General features: G+C 37.9%; 3 protein-coding genes and 1 long non-coding RNA gene across 15 annotated transcripts in view; 3 read left to right on the plus strand and 1 right to left on the minus strand.

The window, feature by feature from the left end:
- The first annotated feature begins 173 nt into the window (after positions 1 to 173).
- Positions 174 to 1942, plus strand: Vkor (Vitamin-K epoxide reductase). 2 transcript variants are annotated; one of them, XM_029311178.2, is made up of 4 exons: positions 174 to 262; positions 388 to 576; positions 1258 to 1355; positions 1435 to 1942. In XM_029311178.2, exons 1-4 carry the CDS (start codon positions 243 to 245, stop codon positions 1647 to 1649), a joined length of 522 nt encoding a protein of 173 aa, XP_029167011.1. In that variant the 5' UTR covers positions 174 to 242; the 3' UTR covers positions 1650 to 1942. The 2 variants fall into 2 exon arrangements, with proteins under 2 accessions (XP_029167011.1, XP_029167012.1); XM_029311179.2 differs by having other exon boundaries at positions 255 to 319.
- On the minus strand, positions 416 to 21584 carry chas (chascon). 5 transcript variants are annotated; one of them, XM_029311171.2, is made up of 15 exons: positions 20438 to 21584; positions 19785 to 20076; positions 19176 to 19454; positions 11801 to 11959; positions 11131 to 11167; positions 10234 to 10403; positions 9677 to 9862; positions 6752 to 6967; positions 5909 to 6152; positions 5291 to 5629; positions 5007 to 5209; positions 4639 to 4870; positions 4010 to 4484; positions 2902 to 3386; positions 416 to 971 (listed from the first exon to the last, which is right to left on the minus strand). In XM_029311171.2, exons 4-15 carry the CDS (start codon positions 11867 to 11869, stop codon positions 919 to 921), a joined length of 2709 nt encoding a protein of 902 aa, XP_029167004.1. In that variant the 5' UTR covers positions 11870 to 11959; positions 19176 to 19454; positions 19785 to 20076; positions 20438 to 21584; the 3' UTR covers positions 416 to 918. The 5 variants fall into 5 exon arrangements, with proteins under 5 accessions (XP_029167004.1, XP_029167006.1, XP_029167003.1 ...); XM_029311173.2 differs by lacking the exons at positions 19176 to 19454; positions 19785 to 20076; positions 20438 to 21584 and adding an exon at positions 14763 to 15067 and having other exon boundaries at positions 5291 to 5575; XM_029311170.2 differs by lacking the exons at positions 19176 to 19454; positions 19785 to 20076; positions 20438 to 21584 and adding an exon at positions 14763 to 15067.
- Positions 9718 to 16595, plus strand: LOC146722743 (uncharacterized). Its single transcript, XR_014924971.1, has 3 exons — positions 9718 to 9997; positions 10202 to 13058; positions 16217 to 16595. It is a non-coding gene; the product is annotated as an uncharacterized LOC146722743 (long non-coding RNA).
- The window catches only part of tay (tay bridge kinase), a 34518-nt gene continuing 31187 nt past the window's right edge, over positions 20173 to 23503 (plus strand). For 4 of the 7 annotated variants that reach the window (XM_085483933.1, XM_085483938.1, XM_085483937.1 and 1 more), the window contains exon 1: positions 20174 to 22798. In XM_085483933.1, coding sequence (XP_085340059.1) covers positions 22415 to 22798 — 384 coding nt within the window. In that variant the 5' untranslated portion in view covers positions 20174 to 22414. Of the gene's footprint in view, positions 22799 to 23503 lie in introns of all 7 variants that reach the window. The other 3 variants (XM_029311169.2, XM_085483936.1, XM_085483939.1) reach the window with 2 other exon arrangements.

Genomic DNA, 23503 nt, shown 5'->3' on the forward strand with positions numbered 1-23503 from the left:
TAATTTGTACAATATGTATTTTAGTAAATTTATATGCAAATGTATTTATCGAAGAAAACGAGTTTCTGCATCAATGCACGTTGAACGTAAATCCTATGACAGCTAGTTAAATTCAACGTGTCGTCTTAATACATGATTATCGATCCTTGCTTTAAAGTATAATTACTCGAACGTGGATGCATCACTGAAGCATCCCACGTCCTAGAATCATTATAGTAGATCATTATAGTAGATACACGTGTATGATCATCACACGTTATCGGTGAGTCTCAAAGTACAGAGTACAGATATAGCGTGTACGCGTGTGAGATATATATATGTATGTATACAGTGGAGTACATTATTCCAGTATATAGTATATGTTATCAGTAATATTCTGCTCCTCAGCAAAATGTCGACATCTGGAAACTGCGCGTTACGAAAAATCAATGCTGGAATTTTGTCCGCATGCCTTATTGGTTTGGGATTATCATATTATACGTACGTCGTGGAAACTAAAAAGGAACAGGATGATTCATACAAAGCAATGTGCGACATTTCGGAGAATATCAGCTGTACCAAAGTATTTATGACCGGGTGAGTGAATCTAACAATAAGAAAATATCGCTGCGTCAGCATATCAGTCGCGTCAATTAATGATATTTCTCACCACGTGCTTCACTAAACGTGAAACTTAACAGTTATCACCTGTTTTATAGATCATTTTATTTTACAATTTTTATACATTTGATTTATTATGACATTTTGTGATTTTTATACATTTGATTTTTTATGAAATTTTGTGATTTTCTATTTTATTCGAATAATTTCTTCGAAATGTTTTGGAAAATGCATAGAATAGCAACGGACATAAAATATGATATTTGTCAGATTGGAAATTGCATGTGTAGGTATATATGAATTGCATTTTTAAGAAGTCTATTTGTTGCACCATCGACCAGACGTCACGTGATCTGCCATGATTGCTGCCTCTAAAAAGCGCGAATTTTTAAATTGAAACTTATGATGCAAAGAATATATATCCTTCTTTTCAATCACAATTAAAAATCAGTGATACAAAATAAATAGTAGAAATACATTAAATAATATTAAAAATATATAATATAATTTATGAAAAGATCATTTAAAATTAGCGAGCCTAAATATATATATATATATATATGTATATGTATATGTAAACATGAAATTCAAATGGATATTTATATGACAATAAATATTATAATATACAATATATAATAAATTAATATTTGATTTCAGATATGGTAAAGGGTTCGGATTATTACCAAAAAATTCCGTATTTAACATTCCAAATCCCATATATGGGTTACTATTTTATATTCAAATTATAGTTTTAAGTATGTATTCGATTATTGAGTAATATTATATTGCATATATATTTCTTCATATATTAATGAGCAAACATTTCTCTCGCAGGTATGATTAATAATTACACTTGTTCTGCTGCTGTTGTTGCTTTAGGAATACTCTCTAATATTTTATCGATATACTTGGCGTATATATTATACGTTTTTAATAATATTTGTGTAGTGTGCGTTAGCATATACATCGTAAACGCAGCGATTACATTTTTTGCTATTAAGGAATTCCGAAAACTATCAATTGATATTGCACGGAAAAAGAAGAAATAGATTTAACTACAATTTTTTAGCAACTGTGACCAAGATGATATTTTATAATATTTTTTACTGCATACATAAATATTATATTTTGTTAAAAAAATCTAGTAATACCTCCGCTTATGTTTTTAAAATATATACTATATTTCTAAATAATAAATTTCTAAATAAAAATTTAAGATGTATTTTTTTTTAAGAAAAAAAGATTAAATGTGTGTATACACAAATAAGTGGGAAGGAAAGAAACGTATATATATATTACATGTATGTATATTATGAATAAAATATATAAACAATATAAATAATCGCATGTATATGAAACTCGTATATTCACTTAATAAATAAATTACGTATGATAACTGATATACAAAATGTTTCGAGTTCTCGATACTTTTTTGATTGTCGTATCTAGCCGAGAAGAATCAACAAGTAGTACTACTTGTTAATAAAAAATGCATGCCTTCAAAGCATTTAAATAACAAAATATGTATTAAAAGAACGATAGACACGAGACATGAGACACATTGAATATCGTATACCAAGATTAGTAACAATTTTTATATATGTTTGTTTTTGTGAAAATATCAGTAATTTAACTATCAAAAATATATGTGGCACATAAATGTTAAAAAATACGAAGAATTATTTAATAGGAAGATTTGAAGCAATTATATATGTAATCAGTATTTTTCAATATATTCCGTATAATCTAGATGTAACTCAATCCACAAGTAGTCCACAAGATGATATAAAAAGTTTGTAAAAAAAATATTGCGCATATCGCATAGTAGAACTTATAGTAATTATATATTCTATATTTTTTCTCTTTCAAACAAAAATATGTTTTACTTATATCGATAGTACTCCGTATTAAAAGATTAAAGAAAAACATAATAACGTAGAAATAAAAAGTGTGTCAACTAATTAATGAACTGATTAAATATAAATTGAATAATTATATATAGAATATATGTATATGTATATACATAGAATAAACATGTGTGATCATCAGTGACGCAATTAAAGACAGGAAAAATCAGCGTCCGACAAAATTAAGCATACCGAGGGAAAAAAATAAATATAAAATTATCGAAAATATGTATAAAAATCTATAATACATATAAATAAATATAATTCGTTATTTTTACTAGGACTGTAGCAGCTCTTTGCTCATGCTTTAAACTGGAGGATCTTTGTGTCAAAAGGAAAATTCAATTTAATACCCGATACATACGGTCACTGACGACCACATATTAATATTTACCTTCTCTTAACAGATCCCTGTTACTACGACTAATGCTGGCAAGAATGCCAGGGCTCTTCAGCGGCGGTGTTTCGTCCAACCGGTTCAGGTGCAAATTGGAGGTATACGGTGCGCGGATCGGCACGTCGACACCGTTCTTGTCGACCTCGACGTTAAAGCTTTTGCTGCGCGACAGCGATGATTTGTACGTCCGTTCAGGTTTCGGGGGTGCTTGAAGAGTGCTGTACGCGCTCATGTTCAACTTGGACGGCGTGTTAACTGCATTCTTAATCGATATGTTGATCATGCTACTGTGTTGCTGGCCTGTCTTGCCGTGTCTGCTGATGTGATGTCGTCTAGTCTGCGAACGAGCCGATTGTCCACCACCGGTGGAGTGCAGATTTCGCGGTAATGTCTGGATAGGCCGGAACTGCTCCTCTCTTTCGTAATCGCCGACCAGTCTGCTGGTGGATTTGCTAAACCTGCCGAGGGAGCTGGAGGCAAGGCTGAAACGCGGTCGTTTCCAAAAGATGATACTTGCCGAGTCACACAAGATGGACTTTTTCTCGTCGAATGAGCCTATAGCGTATGATTCATATCATACACGTTCGATTCATGCGTCCCTGCATGCAGCCTTCACCCGAAAACGAAGCGAGTTTGGATTCGTCGAGACGCGACTTAAAGACACCAAGCGGATTTAGACGTTTGCACAATTTGGCTCCTGAAGCTTATATGTATAGCTAACTCTGTCTTTGGCGATCAAGCGACGTAAGATAGCGAGTTTCTCTATTTTAATACGAGGATGGACTCTGATATTGAGAGACAAATTTCCGCTAACAATGTGTGAAAAAAATCTTTTGATGCATTAACTGTATCTCGAAATTAAATTATAAATCTTCTTCATACCGATAAAAATCTTGATATTTAATTGAAACAAGAATTCAAATAAAAGAAGAATCTATAACGCATTTATGAAATACTATTTTAATAGCAAAAACAAGTGATAACAATGAAAAATCATAATGGATTAATTGCAATGCGATTTAATTTAAATAAGGACAACTTGTCAGCCGAAATTTGTCTCGAGCTCAATCAACTATGTCATATATATCGAGTGTATTTCGGTTACCTGCTCTCGGAATCTACGGCAATTCTACCGGAACTCCGCGGTCTTCCGTGTCGCTGTCGATCTCTGTCAATCTCGTACCCTTTCTCGCGACCGTAGATGCTGCCACCGAAAGGATCCTCACCCAAGTAATACCTCTGTAAAGGCGGTGGCGTGGAATCGTTATGTTGCCATTGTTCCTGAATGACTTGATTAGCCGTCCTGGTTATTTTGGTGACACCTTTGTTCGGCACGTTGACATTTCGCGGTGATCGCGGTGGTCTCTCAGGCGGTTTGTCCTCTATTATATCTCTTTCGCTGACGAGAGGAATATTCCGGTCGACGACGTTGTATTGCAAATAAGTCGGACTGTTGTCGTCGGTCTGCGTCAATTGCGAGGTCGAACTTCCACGCTTGTTCTTTCTCTCCGTGCTGGCTGAACGCAACTTGCCTACTAGTTTCCGAAAGGATTCACCAATCTTATATTTAGAACCAGTATCTGTAAGAAGATTTACAATACGACATTAAGTATATTAGCAACAAGTATTGCAAATCTTTTAATTGTGATTAATGCTAATTTTAATAATTTTTATAATGGTTTAATTTATTTATTAGATTTAATTATCTTGAATCGATTAGAAAAAAAGACTTACTTTTCGACGCTCGCGAAATGTCAGATTTCTTCTCTTCGCGATTAGTTGACGACAACTTTGGTGAGATTGATCGTGATCGCGGCGGAATATTTTTATAATCGTCTCTTTCTGGAGTCTGTGCTTGAACATCGCGATTACGACTCTCCCAAGTTCTCTGCACCACGTGTATCGGACTTGAAGTACGACCCGGCGACGGTTCGTTCAAATTAATTTTTTCTTCAGATTTTGCCCACTAAAAAATTATCAAATAAAATTTAACATTTCATGAATTTGCAACACGAAAAGAATTTAAGACTTTTAATATTATATTCTTTCTTATTTATAAAATAATAAATATCGTTTGACATGAAGAAGAAAAATATCCATACTTGTTCTTTCGATCTCCGGCGTATCGGTGGGGAAGGTGTACGTTGTCGTTCCTCGAGGGAGTTTTGATACTCACGTCGAAACGATTCGTAAGTTTTTGAATATGATGATTCAGTTGGATTTCTCTTATGTCCATGATATCCGTTGGTACGAACGGATTCCACATATCGAACTGGAGAACTCGTTCGCGCATGATTTTGTTTTTCTACGCAGAATATATTATAATCTATAATATATATTTAACATTGACATTTTTTTTTACAATATAGCTTTATGTTCCATATACCTTTTCCTTGATATCGTTCCGACCATTCGCTGATTCCATGATAATATCCTGAAGGCGAGTTCGAGTCTCTACCACGTCTCTGGTGGCGGCTGGAGCTTACGTTTTCATATTCGCGTTCCTTGGGGGTGCAGGATTTCATAGTGACGTTGATATAGCTCGTATTAGTGCTGGTTGGAAGAGGGGAGTCATCAGCGTCAAGAGACCCGTGAGAGGAACGCGAGTCGCTACCAAAGTGACTTTCCAGCCACTTTGACGTTTCGAATTTTCTTGCCTCATCTTCTTCTTCTAGATCCAACGACTTTTTCGTTAGAGCATCTTTTCGCGTGGCATCCGGGAAGCCTATATTAATTTACAATTTTCTATTTTTTTTTTTACAAAAGAATTTTGAATTAATGCTATTTTCTAGGCTTCAATTCTTCAAGATGGAAGAGAATACGAAATTTTTAATATCAAAAATAATTTATTTACAGTCTTGAAAATGGAAAAGAAGATTTATTAGTCGTCAGTGCTCAGGTAGACTTTAATTAATTGCGCGCTATTATCGCGTGACTGCCAACGATTCGTAAACATGTGGAACGCGTGATGGTAGAAAATAATTAACAGAGAAAGACGACGTACCGGAATATTTGTGGAAACGAGTGGTCCGCATACCCGTCGGTGATGGTGACCAGTCGCCTATTCGTTCTCCTTCGGTTGTCTCTGCGACGTAGCGCATTTCTCGGCCGACTCTCTCGCCGGCCGAGATGTAGTCCACCACGTCTTCTTCTCTCCTCTTCACGTATCTCTGCGAGCCCTCTTTTCTCGTTTCCGCGGCCTCGTCGTCGTCGTTCTCACCGTCGTCCGGAACCTCGTCGTCTTTGATCTGAGACGAAAACGATTGGCATTATTATTTGCATTACTTTCTTCTCATCATACGTCTAATTTTTACTATAAAATCACTTCTATTTATGTTATACAAATATACAGGATGTCTGACATAAAGTGTCACACCAAAAATATAAAAGTAGATCTCGTTATTTGGAGATGATTTTTCCTCAGCAAAAATGTCGAAAGAGATCATCATCTTTTGTATGTTCCCAAATTTTATCAACATGTATCTTTATAACTAAATCTTAAATTAAAATTTTATTAAAGTAAACTCTACTTGAAATTAATTGGAGAATGTGGTTTTGTTAATATTTTATTTCCACAAGGCTTACTTTGCGAAAAATCCTTTATTATAACTCGAAAATTTTGGATGCCTCAATATTTTTGCCAAGGAAAAATTGTCTCCAAGTAACAAAACCTAAATAATAGGGAAAATTGTATCCAAATAACAAGACCTGAATAATTTAACATGAAATAACAATATATTGTCTTTCTCTTTCGTTGAAGAAAGTTAAAATAGCAATATATAGGTTGAGAGAAGAGCAGAAAATTGATGGCGAGAGTGTATTAGCAGGTTGTTTTTGCGGCTCTCACCTCTTCGTGCTCGACAGTGCGCTTCTTCTCGGTAACGATTAATCCATCAGCCTTCAGTTCCTTTGTCTCCAAGGTCTTCTCGGTGTCGATGACTTTGTTCGACTTAGTCGTGTGCTGAATGACCCGCGGACCGGACTGCGGCGCCAATTGTTTCGAAGATTCGGCAAGAGCGACCCGCAAATCGCCTCTATTGTTACGGACCGCCTTCTGATATGCCTAAAAACCAGATGTATATCCGCATTAACGTCCAGCCGGACCAGTTTATCACCTTCCGCGCGAAAGTATCTTCCTTCCCTCCCGACACACATATTTCGAAATCTCATTATGAGAGGAAAAAACCGGCTGGTCCGGCTTTGCGTCTTTCTTCCGAAAATACATACATATATTGCTTTTAAAGAGGGATGCAGCGCGCAAGAAGTAGTTGTAATGGAGCAAGTGCACGCAATCGTATACGCTGGTAAATATGTATTACAGATCGAGATCGTGATAAGCCTGAAAATTATTCATCGCGAAGCCTATCTTTGATGAACTTTAATTAACGCCTATATTTATTTATACCCAGATTTAACATCTAAATTACTTAAACTCAATAACGGAAAAGCAATTGCAATCATATAATTACCAATATTACCATAGTTATCATACTTGTGACAAATTACATATATTGTAATACTTCTGCGATGAATAATTATCGATCAATCGATAACTGGTTTTACATTTGAAAATGTGAGCTATGAGATTTTTATATTTTTTTATATTTGCAATTTTCCTTTAAAACTCGACGCTCGCAAGAGCGATCTCTTCAATCTCTCGCTGAAACGAGATCTATATGTCGAGCGGTTACGAAATGCACATAATTACGAGTTCCTCATCTGTATGCATGCAAGCCGTCTGACAAATGAATGAAAAATTATGCAAAGTGCCGGTTTTACGATGACACGACGCGATTCTTCTCCGGCGAGAGAACGACTCGATATCCTTGCGTCGAAAATGATGACGAGCATGAGGAATCGTCACGATACGCACCGGAAAAATTGCGGCCACCACGATTTCAATCGGACCTGGGCTCCGATTTGCTCGCAGGGGTGCTTTATGCACTCCGGAACAAAGCCATTCCAGCTTCGAGTGTCAACAATTATTGTGTCTATCGGATATCGTCGAAAAGAAAAAAACCGATATACGTCTGTCGCGTTTAATTAAGCAGCGAGCGAGTTATCCCGGCATCTCTCGAGGACAACCGTGGTCCGGTGACGATGAGGAGGACGACGACGAGCAGGGAATCTCGAGGCTACGATCGTAAAGGATTGTCAGACTCGCACGAAGAAACGGACGAATTCCTGTATCCCTCTCGTCGATTTGGCCAAAAGCACGGGACACTATCACGGGTTGAATTCGCGGCTGATCGCACTCGTGCGGTCGCGAGACGCACGGAACAGCTGCTGAGACTGCTGAGGCTGCGGCATCTCATGGCTCCTTCATCGCCATTGGGTGAAGGGAGAGCAAAATCGAGAGATCATCGACTTCCACTTCTTGAGATCCCTTTCCCTCTCTATCTCTTTCTTCCTCGATTTCTATCACCCTCTTTCTCCCTCGCTCTCTCGCGCGCTTTCCAGTTCGCCGTTCGCCGTTTAACTCCGTCCTTCCTTCGTCCTCTTCGTTCGAAACGATCTGACCTCCTCCATCCTGAATCGTTCATGCGCGCGAGAGCGTCTTTTGCGCATATATACCTGTTGCCCGTCTTTCACAATCCGGTCCTCCTCTCCCGGGTATCCTCGCGAGCTTTGTGAAATCTCGCTGGATGCGATTGCATAGATCGCTATCAAACGAGAAGAGTTTTGCTTTCCTATAATTTAATGTATCATTCTTTTTGACTTTTGTCTGTGCGCATTTGACACGTGTGCACTATGTGTCATTCAGAAAGTATCCGCATATTTTGCTATTACCATGTTAAATGACAAGTTAATATTTTTAATGTATAGTTTGCAGCATAAAAATAAACGCGACAGTAAAACAATGATCAAAAAATGACATATCATCTTTTATAAAAAGAAGATATAAAGAAGGTACATTTTTATTCAAATACACGCAAGACATTTCGCGATTCTTATATGATGAAAACATTTCTTCAGGTTTTGTGTTAAAAATTGCAGAACAATTACAAATATTTTTTGCAAATAAAATCCTACTACCCGCAAAAATTGACAATATTATAATCTCGTAAATACTGTTCGAATCATGCGGTTTCATGCCTCTCTCCTTAAGAACTTCGTAGAAATTATTTCGTAAGAATTTCTAGCATCGTGCTGACCAAATCTGCTGTCGAGCTAAGATACGTCTTTACACGACACAACGTACGCCTGAGTTATCAGATGGGATGGGGAATCTTTAGAGAGAGAGGAACAAACAACGCGCGCGACCTTTTCGCGACGCGTGAGATGCCGGGAAAAGAGAATGCGCTAAAGCCGTATCCCCTGCGGCACGCGCAGGTGGAATTCAGGTGTGGGCAGTGTTTGCTGTTATCTAAATAAAATTATATAGATGATCATCTAGATGAACTTTTTTGTTGTCATCTTATCTTTATATAAATAATAAAAAATATGTATTATCTATATCTATAAAAAAGTATGAATATATTCTTATATCTCTTTTACAATTCTATATTTTTTATAACTGTGTCACATAAGCATTTTTTAAGTAATATTATCTGAAAATTATCTAGATGAATCATCACATAATTTTATCTTTTCTCTAGATATATATTTAAAACGAAATGATCTTCATCTTATCTGAGATGAATTCACATATTTTCATTTCATCTTTAACTAATTTTAAAATCATCTAACAAGCATAACACTGGGTGTGGGTGTGTCGCGTGCATGCATATACAATGCATGTATACATATTCATGTACATATATATATATACCTCGTCCGAGATATCCCCCAGCTGTTGACGATCTTCCGTCTCGAGCCTCTCTTCGATCTCCTCGCGGCTCCTCACCACCGTCTCGTTGAGCTCCTTTTGCACGATGTTACTGCCACTTCCGGTCACAATACCACCTGCCGCCGGCCGCCAGTCGACCTCCTGCGGTTGATCCCCGGTCGTGCGTCTCTAAACACCGGTTCGCGGACGTTAAAAGCACGTTCAGTACACCTTTGCGCGTGATAGGTATTACAAAGGAAGCCGAGTTCCATTCCGATGCGCAAATGCATGTATATACGTATGCAAAATCAACGAACAATAGATGTACGTATCTCGTATAAGGAATAAGATCAAGTTTTGCAAGATTTAATTTGTTGTTACGCGTCTTTTATCGTCTCAAAATTTTCACTTCTATAAACAACAATCCAAAGTTTTTTTTACTAATGTAAAAAAATTGAAATATCACTCGTAATTATGTTATATTCGAAATTTATATCTCTTTCTTACTAATATATTTTTTTATTTCAGAATTTATTACTAAATAATAAATGCATGCAAACCTCCTGAGTTGTATGCTCCTGCTGCTCGACATCCTCGGTAGTGTTTGTGGTAACGAGAGGTCCAGAATCGACAACGACTTCGCCATCTTCGAGAACGACCTGTCGTTTAACCCTGGTCTCGATCTGCCGGGTCGTCGTGATCTCCTTTTTCTTGCGGGTCTCCCATTCCTCTAAAAATCGGAAACAAGCATACTTTCAGTATTTTGCGCAAAAATAATCTCTCGGTCCAGAGCAAACGGACGTAAAACGCGAGTGATGAGTAGACAACGAAAGAGCACGGCAGGAAAAATATATTTTATAATGTCATTTATCTTTGCCTTTGCAAATATTTCGGACTATGCCAAACGAGCGAAACAATACTTATGCATCGAGTAAATAGTTAGCTTCGGCGATCGCGATGTTTGCCGAAGAAAGCAAACGAAAAAGAGAATGCTTTCGTTGATTTATGTTTCTAGAATGCCTGGCTCGCACTATCTAATCTTATATTTAAACAACAGAAATGAGGGTTTGACAGAAGAGGATATATACGGTTTGCTCAAATAGAAACTCTTCGGTTAGACATCTTACGGCATTTTTCAACAAGACCTCCTTTAACCTTTGATAGCGCGTGCTTAAACTCGTCAAAACGAAGAGATAAAAGAGAAATTTTAATTATTATACATATTTACATCTCTTATGATTTGCATATGAATTGACTATATGCTGGAATACCTTGTCTATTTATTTTACATTTACTATTTTTGATTGCTTTTCTGGTTATCTGGTATTCTTAGCTGAATTTTATTGATGTTAGTAGCATATCAGCTTGAGAAATTTTCAATTTACACGCTGACGACATGAATGACCATAGATTACCATTTTCGTTTGTGGATTAACATTTCTGTGCGGGGAATTTACCTTCTTTGATTAATGCCACGGAGTTCTCAGGGTCAACCTGAAAAAGGAAACAATACATATGTAAATCCGCCCACGAGCGTGAACGTCAGCGATTCCTTTTGGTTAAGGACATTCCAGGGAAGTTACGTATCGCGAGAAGTACGTCTACCGCAAATAACTTTGCCGTAACCGCTTTCTTACTCCATGTTACACGCGACTAAACTCCTGACCGACACCCGACGGATTCCGATCCGACAGGGACGTTAACGTGATGTAAGATATTATTCACAAAATCAGCTTCAAATAAACGCACGAGTGATTTGCGGGAAATCGGCCTAACACAATTATTCGAGTCAATCGAGAATAATTAATTAAAAAGACCTTGAAAACTGCTTGGATGAATAAAAATGCCGTTAAGAAGAAATTAATTGAAAGCAACTTATTCTCGAACGATAATAATTGATGAAAACATATCAATTTTTTATTCAAATGCTTTTGATCAATTTTGCATTTCAATTTTATCTTACATTCTTCATCTTCTACTCGATAAATTTCTGCGTTTCTCTCTCTCTCTCTCTTCAGTTTGTTCTCAAATAATTTATTATTGTGCTAATTTTTTTATATAAGGTACTAGGTTTTCCAAACGTAAAAAAAACTCCAAAAGGAGTGAATACTTGAAAAAATTACTCACAAGAATAGCGGAGTGGGTGTTCGTCGGTGGACGGACTTCGTATCGGCGTGTTGAAATTACCTCCATCATTCGATCATGTCTGCTATGAAATCTTGATGTTTCTGGTCACTCAATCAATCAAAGAGAAATTCAATTTACGTACCATGAATGTCGGCTTCTCTGCGCATAAATAACAGAAACATACTCTATTACATGAGAAATTTTGATGGAGAAAATATTACATTTTAATTTATAGCAAAAAAAGTATTATCGTGTTCATTAAACACATCAACACAATAACGAATATCGATATCCAAGATTTGTAACATCTAATACTTTAATTATTTTTTAACATTTTATTAATCTGGCGCCGCGAGCACGTCTTTGCGATTTTTCCGCTACGTCGTTGACATATACATATATAGAATACAACAAGATGAACTCGCGTATAGGACGTAGGACGCAATAATTCATCCGCGGTAAGCTCTTTCTGCATGTATAGAAGCCGAAGGTCATCGCGGTGACACGCGACCCTGTAGCTCGACCTACCTCGATATGGTCCACGTATCAAGATGGTTAAAGACATCACGTATATGGCCGGTTGTCTATGTTCTATATCTCAATGACGTATGTACTTTTCTCTTCATTAGTCGCGCGAATCCTTGATCTCACGTGGATCGAATTGTTTGTTTGACCGAAAGGCTAATTGATGTGCGATTGAGAAACAACCGATTCTTCACCGAACGAGATAATAATGCTTCTATAGAAACTGAGGAGAAGATGATAGAAAATTAGCAAATGATGTGAAAAGTAAAAAGTAAAAAATATAAAATATTATAATATAACCGGGAAAAATAATATAATAAAAAATTACATAATTAGTTTCCTTAAATGAGAGATTAATACTATAGTATCAGAGCATGAATGTATTACTTTGATAACATTAAAAAATATAAAATATTATAATATAACCAGGAAAAATAATATAATAAAAAATTACATAATTAGTTTCCTTGAATGAGAGATTAATACTAGTATCAAAGCATGCAATGTATTACTTTGATAACATTTCGTTGCCGTGATGGCAATTATACTAAACATTAAACTCGCTTAATTCTTGATCGTCAACCTAATTGCCGCTTGATCATAATGAAATTCTCCAAGCAGAGCAATTTAATCTGCTTTAAAGAGAACCTTGCCTACGCCTCTGAACACTTGCGTCCTTGCGGTTAGAATTATATACGCACACGTGTTTTCCCCACCTCGAAACTATGAACAGGTATGTATAAATATTTAGATTTTTTTACCCTTAGGATCTATGATTGTAAAATGTAGTTTTAAAATGACTGCACATTACTATGAAATATACTTAATGCCTCTTCAGCTATACTTCATAAAAGTCTCTCTTTCTCTCTATACAAGGTATAATTACCGTATAATCTCTTAATACCGTGACGTTTCACTTATATGTGATAGTGTTAATTATAATTTTTTAAATTATATGATAATTATATATTTTACAATACAATTTAATCATATGAGGGAATAGCCAAGAAATTAATAATCAAACCACTACTTTTTAGTAAAACATTTTTATATTCATTTTGCATATCAAATGTGCACTTGAGATTATTGTACATATAGGATTAATTTGACAGATATGTTCAGTAAGATCCGATTTCTTCGCTTTCGAGTTGCTCTGAGAAAAGACACGCCAACGAACGTTTTATATCTCATGAATAGATCTAAGAGGACAAACATGCACTTTGCATCGACGACACGTTTCTTTGGCAATCCATGATACGACCATGTTAGTCTCACCTTATTGGATATGCATGTGACGTCAGGGATGCGTCAGCGTATATAAGTATAAACGATTCGAAAAGTTGTCCGTGACATTTTACACACTTTGTTTAGAACATATAATGAGTGGTGAGAGTAACAGTAAACTTGATGAAAGAATAATTATCCTTGATGATAGTGCGTCGTTGAATTATTATATATCAGTAAAAAATAAATTGGTGCTTCATTTACATGTCTAAATCGTTAATTTACTTAATAAAATTTAGTTTCAAGTATCATTTATATGCAAATAAGCTCTCTATAAGATAGAAATATTAATTAAATATTTGCTGTTAAAAAATTCCTTCTATACTTAAAATGTAGGTGTATAATTCCTTTCAGAAAGTTACATCAATAAAGTTTCACCAATTTTGAACAACTTTAAGGGTAATTGCACTTGTAATTGATTGCAATATAGACGTAACATTAGATAAACAGAACGTTAAATTAGCGTCAATTAATAGCAGCGAAATTGGATTAGATAAACACATTAAGATAAAATATGCAGCGCGCGGAACGTTTGAATTGCCGGCCGCGGTGATTTCAATGCACGGTGAAAAACATCGCGAACGAATGGACCAACAATTTCAAACTCGTCGCAATGTTGGACACGTGACCTCGTCAAGGACGTCGCCATTTTGCTTGAAAATATGAAGCGGGCTTGTTCGATCGCTCTCGAAACCATTTTAGGACTGCGAGAGACTCACTCAAGATCAATGATATACGAGGACACTACCTTGGCTTTCACACCAAATACAGTTTGAGATCTACGCGACACGACGATTTGCTCGATTTTTATCGGAGAATTAATGTCAATCGCGAATCGAAAAAATTAATAATTAAAAAAGCGGATGTATCGGGTAAAAACACGTCACTTTTGCACTCGCGGTGCACTGGGAAGATTCTCATCGCTTCTGGCTGTACAGCTCGTTATGTAAGAGAGCTGACAATGCCACTCGCGTAATATCCTCGAGGAAAAGCCGCTCGTCGAGCCTTTCTCGGAAATGCGAAATGCATGCACGTATCGGCGTAAAAGAGAGATCGCGTAGCGAAGGTGTAAGACAGCGCAGGGAGTGAAATTTAATTCTAAAAAAATAGAAAGGAGAAAGAAGGAAAGAACGCGCGGTGTTTACACACTTACCTATATACATACACACCTCGCTGTGATTCGCACAATCGCGTTTACTCTCTTGCGATCTAGAAATTCTCAAAGAAATCGACACACGCGACTTTCACCGAATTCGACAAGAAAAAACCAATAATGTACTCTTCAAGTCGCTTAATTGGATCTCTTGATTGAAAAATTACTAGACCCCGCGAGAACGAAAAAGTAAATTCGGCGACGAGTGATACGCGAATGAATCAATGACGCGCGAAACGAAAGTACTCGACGGAACTCGCGCCGCATGCTTTCGCGCCAGCGCTCGCGATACTGTCCGGCCGTCGAGTACTTTCTGACGGATTCACCGGGCATCTCAGGATCGAGTCTAGCAGGTGCGGCGCCCTAGAATGCAAGGTCCATTCACCTATCGTTACCGTCACCTGAGAGATTCGTTTGGCGCGGTTCCGCAATTTTATACATGTATGCAACTTCTAAGAAAAGGAAGAGACATGCAGACATACGCCGCGCTTTTCCAAATTACGCTTGCAAAAGCTTTCTTCTTTCACTTTATCAAAAAATATTCAGGATAACATTAAATGATCATGAAATATTAAATTCATTAATTCTGATTCTTTTCATTATCCGTTTAGTATCGATCTCTTGAGAATAGTCATAAAAATCTGGGCGTTTCATATTTATCTTAGATAAGATAGCTTAATTAAGATAGCTAAATTCAGCTTAGATAAGATAGAAAGAAAATTTTGTTTTAAATACTTCTAGGTAAAAGATAAAATCATATGACGATTCAGCTAAATAACTTATTCCAGATAATATTATTTGTAAAACCGCTCATATGTAAACACATTTACATTTTTATAAAAACATGTAAATTATAAAAGAGATATAAAAATATATATTCATATTTTTATTTGTAAGTTTTTATCGCTTACTGCTTAAAGCGCTACTCTTATAAGTACTTTTATATGCTATGACTCTAAATCAAATTATCTGAACATTATTCTAGATAATTTAGTAAAGGTAACACTTTTCCATCTAAGTTGCAAATATAAATAATACATATTAAATAAGATAAAGCCAAAATTTTATCTAAATGATCATTTATATAACTTTATTTAAATAATAGCAAACACTGATCGTAATACATCTCAAGTGGATTCTAATTTTTAATTATTCGCTTCATTATTGTGTTCGTACTATTAGTCTATAGAGAGAGAGAGAGAGAGAGAGAGAGAGAGACTTCAATGATGCGAATTACACTATGCATAATATTATCTTCCATTTGTTATATAATTGTTAAAAAGTGCTTCAATAAATAATACACTCTATAAAAAATTATAGATATTTTTAGTGCATTTATTTCATCATTTATGTCATTAAATCGTAGCAATTAAATCAGTCAATTAAAAAGAAAGGGACAATTAACTCAATCAATTAAAAAGAGAGAAGTGTCTATACATTGAAATTTTTTCTAGAGAAAATAATTATCTCGTGCCGAGACTGTCGAAGCGGGACATTCCAAGTAGTAGGAGACGAGAGGATTATCGGGGCGAAGCCACTGTAAATACAAGCACGTACGCGATATTGAGTATATACACACCCGAATGGACAAATACTGTGTATATCTCTACCACAATGGCATGCTCGTCCAATCAGAGACTATCGCTGAGAGAGAGACGGAGATTAACGTCCCATTAACCCATTAAAACCCGCAATCGCCTTGAGACTTTTTGAGATATAACTTGTCCTGAGTCGTATATACCTATATTTTGCCGACACTTTTTATCGCTTTTAGAATATTATTGGAATAAAAAATATGTCAAGTATTTCCTTCGAAATTTTTAAAATAACAGCACTCATAAAATACATATATATTATTCAAAATGTCAAACGATTAAAATCGAAATCATTAATTATATTATAATTAATTCGAATGAAGGATTAACTTCCCATTACATCTCGCGAGAGTTTAAAATAAATATACTAAGAATAGAAACAATTTAAGAAAAACATTAAATTTTTCAAAAATATATTCACACAATAAAGAAAGTTAATTAATATTTTAGAAGGTATACATATATATATATATATAGAATTTGACGAGGGAAAGATAATACAATTACACACACCATCGAGAGCGACAATAATATAATTAATCTACACCTGTTATTCGAAGAATGATCTGATTAAAAGAAACGAATTACCCGAGCGATCCGAAAATGTTTTCTTATTTATAAGCATACGGTCTCCTATCCTTAGCAAGTCTCAGAAATGTATACGCGCGTTCTTAGCAAGGTGGTTCTCCAAATGGAGCCATCGCGATAAGTAAGTACGTTCCGACTACGCAAATGTGCGTCTGCGGATATATATTTTCAGGAGCCCATTCTTAGCTCCTCGAGATCGTTAATATGCAAATGCGCGCGCGTTCCAGCCGAATGCCTTATATCGCGCACGGATTCGGCATGTAAAGTGATTCATCCGCGCTCATAATCAAAATACATATCGCGTTCGGCCTTTTATTGGCGCGTCTCTATAATCCTTATTTACGCGCTGCGCAATATCGTAGAACGACTACTATCGTGATTAATTAGCAGCGCGAAAAAAACATCGAAATAATCTTTCTATTTTTGCGAATCAAAGGGAGATTTGTCCTCGATTACTAGCGAATTACGCAATCACGTATAACAAATCAATAGTATACCGATTTGCTCTATTTGTCGCCGATAAATAGAACAGCTTTACAAAAAAAGGAGTATTGTTAACATTAGGCCTTTGAATGATCTAATGATCATTGAAAGGCCTAATTGGCTAAATGAGAATTAATATTCTGCGTCGCGAAATACTTGTTATTCTAATTTATTTCTCTTATCGAAAATTTTATATGACAAGGCTACTTTTTTATTTTAATCGTAGACGTATGTTTAAGTCGAGACACGATAGCAATCTTTCTTATAAAATTGCACTAAAAGCATGAAGAAATCTGCAGAGAGGTTTGAGAAAGATAAAATTAATCAATTAATGTCAGGTATATTAGACTTTCATTGATTCTGGTTTATTCATTAAGTGCTATATTTAATAAGCACTGCTAGTATTTATATAAGTCGCGCGATAATATGAAATGTAAATGCAATGTTGATTTTATAAATCAAGAATCAGAAAGCCCGACGTTAATATGAAAAATATATATTTATTATCCGCCGTTCTCTCCATTTACGATCATAATTTTCTCGCTTTCCTTGACGGCAATCTGATTCTACGCAGCCACAGCATATTATGCAAGTAGATCGAACTATCGAGAACGTTTAATCTCGACGCTAATACGCATGAGTTTGATATATCGAAGGAAATGATGTCAATGTCAATACTGAATGCGATCGCATTAATGACGGTGTGACAATGATATTTCCATATCCTTCAATTATGTAGTCCAAAATTTAAATTCATCTCGAGAATGATGAATCTTAAACATCGATTGAATGATCTCTTTGCTTCAAATATAGATTCCCTCTTAATAAAAAAAACACAAACTGTATATGACTTGATTTTAAAATATACTTATTTCATTCATACATTGAAAAATATTATTAAATTTTAAATTATATTACAGTACACCGAGAAAAAAAATTGTTAACTTGATTAAATACTATTTTGTTAATTGAACATATATAAGTATTTAAATTAAATAAAACATCAAATCTAACATAACGTGTACTTAACTTAAATATTTATATACGTTCAATTAACAAATTAATATTTAATACATATATAGTTAATCAATTGCATTAATGACGGCGTGACGATATTTCCATATCCTTCAATTATGTAGTCCAAAATTTAAATTTATCTCGAGAATAATAAATCTCAAACATCGACAGAATAATCTCTTTAATAAAAAAAAATCCAAGCTATGACTTGATTTTATATATATATATATAATATACTTATTTCATTCAAGCATTGAAAAATATTATATTTTTCAAAAATTATAATAAATTATATTACACCGAGAAAAAATGTTAACTTGACTAAATACTATTTTGTTAATTGAACATATATAGAAGTATTTATAAATTAAATTACAACATATTAAATCTAACATAACGTGTATTTGACTTAAATATTTATATATGTTCAATTAAAAAAATAATAATTAGTTGAACGATTTAGTCAAGTTAACAATTTTTTTGCAGTGTATACTTTTAATTAATTAAAATTTCATTTATGCTTTGGAGCGTGATTTAATATTGTAAAAATTGTAAAATTCTTAAAAGATCATAAAAGCACACAAACTGCTTGAAATTTGCTGAGACTAACGTCCTATAATTTTCGTGTTTTTCCGGACACTCTGTATTTTACCGCACTAAGTAAGTAGATAGACGACCGATATAGAAGTCGTCGCGATACAGGTTTACTTATATGGATTTGAAAACATACCGTTTTCCAAAACCGGCTGCGTGAAATGGTCGTGGATCGCGGAGATGCGCTCTCGCAAAAGCGGATAATTGTTGCGGCGAACTGGTCCAAAGGAGACGCGCCTTTCCAGGTGCGGTTTAACCGATGATACGGGAAAGAGATGCAGCCAATCCGTGACATCATCAGTTCGGTTTGCGCCGCACATCCCACGTTCTCACTCATCATTTTAAAAACAATATAAGAGCGAATCCTGTATTTTCAGCATCTAAAGTCAGACTTCAAATTTCAGCTTCGTGTAATCTAAACAAGTATAAATATAGGCTTATATATTCCTACACTGGTGCAATAAGCTAGAATGAGACAAAATATATACTTATCGAAAGTTATCGAAAAAAATAGTAAAATATCTTTGAACTATTTTACGTCCATAAATAAGAAAGGAAGAATTTTGCACAATTTATATTATTAATTGTGAGATAACCTTGTACTCTAGGTATACTATTTCTACTTTCGAAAACTTGAATTGTCCGAAAAGCGCTAAGGCTAGAAAAATTTCCACACCGTAAAAAATATTCATATTATAATCCTATATAGTTATAATGAAAAGAAGTATAAAAAAATTAAGCTTACCGAGAATTCGCGGTTAATAAGCCAAGAATAGACGAGATTAACAGTCTACTCGCTGCAGCAGATTCATGAACCGGCGCTCGTTTCCCCCATTTCCTCACTCTCCCTCCTCCTTTCACTAGACGATTATACGAAAATTACCGCCATAGAGTATATCGAAAATCGATATCGGAAGAAGAGAAGGAGAAAGAGCGAAGCGCAGCGCACAGCGCGGAGTAGCGACATCTGCCGGGTTGTCATGGAAACTAATCCAGAGGGCGTCATGTGACATCGCCGCGATGCTGCCGCCCCTCTCCTAGGGAAGAAACGAAAAGTACCTAGAAATGTCAGCACGGGTGGGCCAGTGAGAGGGTGGGGATAAGAATCGGCGACGAGGAAGGCATACATACATACATATATACGTAGAAGAAAAGAGAGAGAAGGAAAGCGAAGAAACAGCGCTCCAAGACTCTGAACGCGACAGAATTTACTCGCCCGGAGGCGAGAGAATATCCTAGACGCAGAGTGAACACGCGTACAAAAATATATAGTCTTATATCTACGCGGAGCATATAGGGTAAAAGTACGCCATATTCTCTCGATAATCGCAACAGACATAGAAAGAGAGAGAGAGAAAGAGAGGGAAAACAAAATGACAGAAATGCATTAGCACATACGACAAGTTCGCGCGTAATTCGGGGCGTGTGCCTTTCCACAGTCGTGGACCCCAAACTTTCTTGCTCTCTTCATCATCACCCCTCCTCACATTCCTCTCTCTTTCTCTCTCTCGGTGATTAACCCCGAGTGTATTTAACGTGTAAAACGTGCGAGATCGCGCCACCAGGGCGACGATGCGCCAAGTGACAGCGCGCGCGTGACGTCACGCGTCCCGTGACAGGCGACGTCGCTCTCTCTCTCGACATTCGGTAGTCAGTCAGTCAGTCAGTCAGGTAGAGACCAGGAGCAGGCAGGCAGGCTCGCGGCCATTTTTCCACTACCGCACGATGCGGCAACCGTGCGTGGTGGCCGCGCTTCGATCCGCCATCGCCATTCCAAACAATCGGCGCGCTACGTGCACTCCTCGCGGGATGCGTCTGACCGCGGCAGATCGCGGAGGCACCGCCGCCGTGCTGCGACGACGACGATAAGCGCCGCGCCGCGTCGCGCTACGTCAACCAACGCCGACCGACCGATCAGCCAGCCGACCAACCAGACGGACGGATGCACGCACGCATGGTGTACGCACAAGACGCGCCGCCGCTGCCCCGTACACGTTAAAGGCAGTGCAGGATCCGAGGCGGACAAACGAGCCGAGAGTGAAGTGAAGTGAAGTGACGTGACGTGACGTGAGGGAAGAGCGAGACGCAGCAGTGCTGGAGGTGGTGGACGACGACGAGGACGGGGCCGGAGAGTCTCGCGAGGCTACGTCGACGGCGGCGACGACGACAACGGTGGCGAGGAGGAAGAGAAGGAAGCGACGAGGCGGAGGTGGCGAAAGCGCGGAAGGTGGAGAAAGAGGGACGTGATCGTGAAGAAAACGATAACAAGGAGGAGAGGATGATAACCGCGATCGCAACGTGGACGACGACGACGAGGAAGACGACGAGGACGACGACGGTGACGATTGTGGACCGGAGGAAAGAAGGACGGAAGGTCGAACGTCGTGTATGATCGGTCGTGAGAGCTCTGCTTTACTGCGTGAAGTTGCGCGAATACACGGAGCGGTGGAAAGAGAGAGAGGGAAGTGTCCGAATAGAGAGAAGTTGGCTGCGCCGAGACACCGCGTCGGAACGTTAATAAGTGTCTGGCCCCGAACGGTGGTATAATACGTGTGGCATACGTTCACTCCGGCCTTCTTAGGTGCGCCTTCATAGTGTGCGCCCCTCCTCGCGAGTGCGTGTGTGTGTGTGTGTGTGTGTGTGCGCGCGAGTGCGCGCGTGCACTCTCGCCGATCTGTGCGACCGTCTCTCGCAAAGTGCTCCATCTCGTCGAGTCTCTCTCGTGTGCGCGTATCTCTCTTTCTCTCTCTCCCCCCCCCCCCTCTCTCTCTCTTTCTCTCTTTATCTGCCCTGCGTGCGTGCCTTCTCGCGTGCTTCCTCGCCACACGCACCCGGGACTCTTCTTCGACCAGCGCGCACGATCGATGTGACATCGTGCTCTCTCCGAGTGCTCTGGGGATATCGCGAGGAACTTGTTCGAACGCAGGAAAGGAGTATATATCGCGGAAAGGTGCCCCAGTCGCGCGTGTACATATATATATATACACATATATATATGTGTGTGTGTCTGTGTACATACATAGAGTGCGTGCCGACAGTAAGCCGTGTCTCGTGAGTGCCGAGTGTATCCCGAGGCGGTGCAGTGTCTCTCTCTCTCTCTCTCTGCCCCTCGTCTTCCTTTCTTCCCATTCCACCCTCTTTCTCTCTACCCATCGGTCGTCTACGACCGTAGAATGCACGACGACAACGTCGTCGCTGTCGTCTGCTGCCGCTCTCGTCCGCCTCCCATTGTCGTCATCCTCCCGTACGTCATTACCTTCCTCCGTCGTGCCATCTGTCTACTACGTTGACCACGAGGCCGCGCCGCGGGGTGATCCCTAGAGGATATCATCGGACGTTTGTTTCGAAAGAAGAGCGGTGTGGTGCGTGTCGAAGATGGAGATCGAGGCGAAGCAACGTAGCCAGAAGAACCGACGACGGGAGCGGGCGCAGCGCATGCTGGCGCAGAGGGAGAGCCTGGCCACCGCGAAGCAACAGCAACAGCAGCAGCAACAGTCCCAGCAGTCGCGGCAACGACCGCCGAACGACGAGGAGGACAGCCACAGCGGCGAGGACGAGGACCCCGCCGGAGGCGGCGGCGGCGCCAAGACCGGTCATCCACGGGACGGACACTCGGGACGGCCGCCCAGGCCACCGAGGCCTCCCAGGCCCCGCAAGAAGTCTTCCCTCGCGGCCGCCAACCAAAAGGAGCCACCCTTCGAGGAGGACATTATCGATGGATTCGCCATCCTCGGTTTTCGCTCCTACGAGGATCTCGAGGTGAGTCTTCTCCGCTTTTTTCCTTCTCGAGCTCTGTCACCGTCCGAAATGTTTATTGACAGGTTGTTCTTGGGGCTCTTGTGTATTATCGGGAGGGAAGTTTTTCCAAGTCTTTTTTTTTTGTCGAGTTTAGATTAGGAAGGTGTTCTAGATATTTTATATAGGGAACCTTGAAATATGCAGAGAAATGCTTTGACGACCAGAAGGATTTATATAAACTTGGAATGGAGGATTCAACTGTTTACAAATTGTAAATATTGAGAAAAGTTCGAGGCAAAGTTATTTATACTAATGTCTGTATATATATATATATAGGATGTTTCAGGAATGGACAGCGTTCTAGGGGATGATTGCATCATTATTTCAAGCGAAAATGTTTATGTAAACATGTGTCCTATTCTAGACAGTTTTGGAAAGGTACGACGTATTCAGTTTATAAACGAATACATTCATTAATTTATTGAATCAAATTCTATGAAATTTTAAGCTTATTATATATATTTAAATAATTAATATACAATCATTTCAATAATAATTAAATGAGTAAATGTGAGCAATTTTAATTACATCAGAAATCAAAAATTAACATAGGACTTGTGAAACGTGACATTCGTAACCATGGTAATAGAAAATTTAATTTAATTGTTTCACAGCATTTCATATTCTTTCTTAAACTTAAACACGTGTTGTATTTTTATAATCCTC

The sequence above is a fragment of the Nylanderia fulva genome, unplaced genomic scaffold (assembly GCF_048542155.1).
Source record: "Nylanderia fulva isolate GAGA-0341 unplaced genomic scaffold, ASM4854215v1 Scaffold28, whole genome shotgun sequence".
In the NCBI taxonomy this organism is placed as follows: domain Eukaryota; kingdom Metazoa; phylum Arthropoda; class Insecta; order Hymenoptera; family Formicidae; genus Nylanderia; species Nylanderia fulva.

Excerpts from the sequence above, each read along its gene's own strand:
- chas (XM_029311171.2), bottom strand. The coding sequence starts at position 11,869 with ATGATGGAGGTAATTTCAACACGCCGATACGAAGTCCGTCCACCGACG. Across the intron at positions 4,871-5,006 it reads GCCGGAGATCGAAAGAACAA|TGGGCAAAATCTGAAGAAAA; the intron begins GTATGGATATTT and ends ATAATTTTTTAG. Across the intron at positions 972-2,901 it reads CAGGGATCTGTTAAGAGAAG|AGGCAGCAATCATGGCAGAT; the intron begins GTAAATATTAAT and ends CGCGCTTTTTAG.
- Vkor (XM_029311178.2), top strand. The coding sequence starts at position 243 with ATGATCATCACACGTTATCG. Across the intron at positions 263-387 it reads ATGATCATCACACGTTATCG|CAAAATGTCGACATCTGGAA; the intron begins GTGAGTCTCAAA and ends TCTGCTCCTCAG. Across the intron at positions 1,356-1,434 it reads TATTCAAATTATAGTTTTAA|GTATGATTAATAATTACACT; the intron begins GTATGTATTCGA and ends TTTCTCTCGCAG.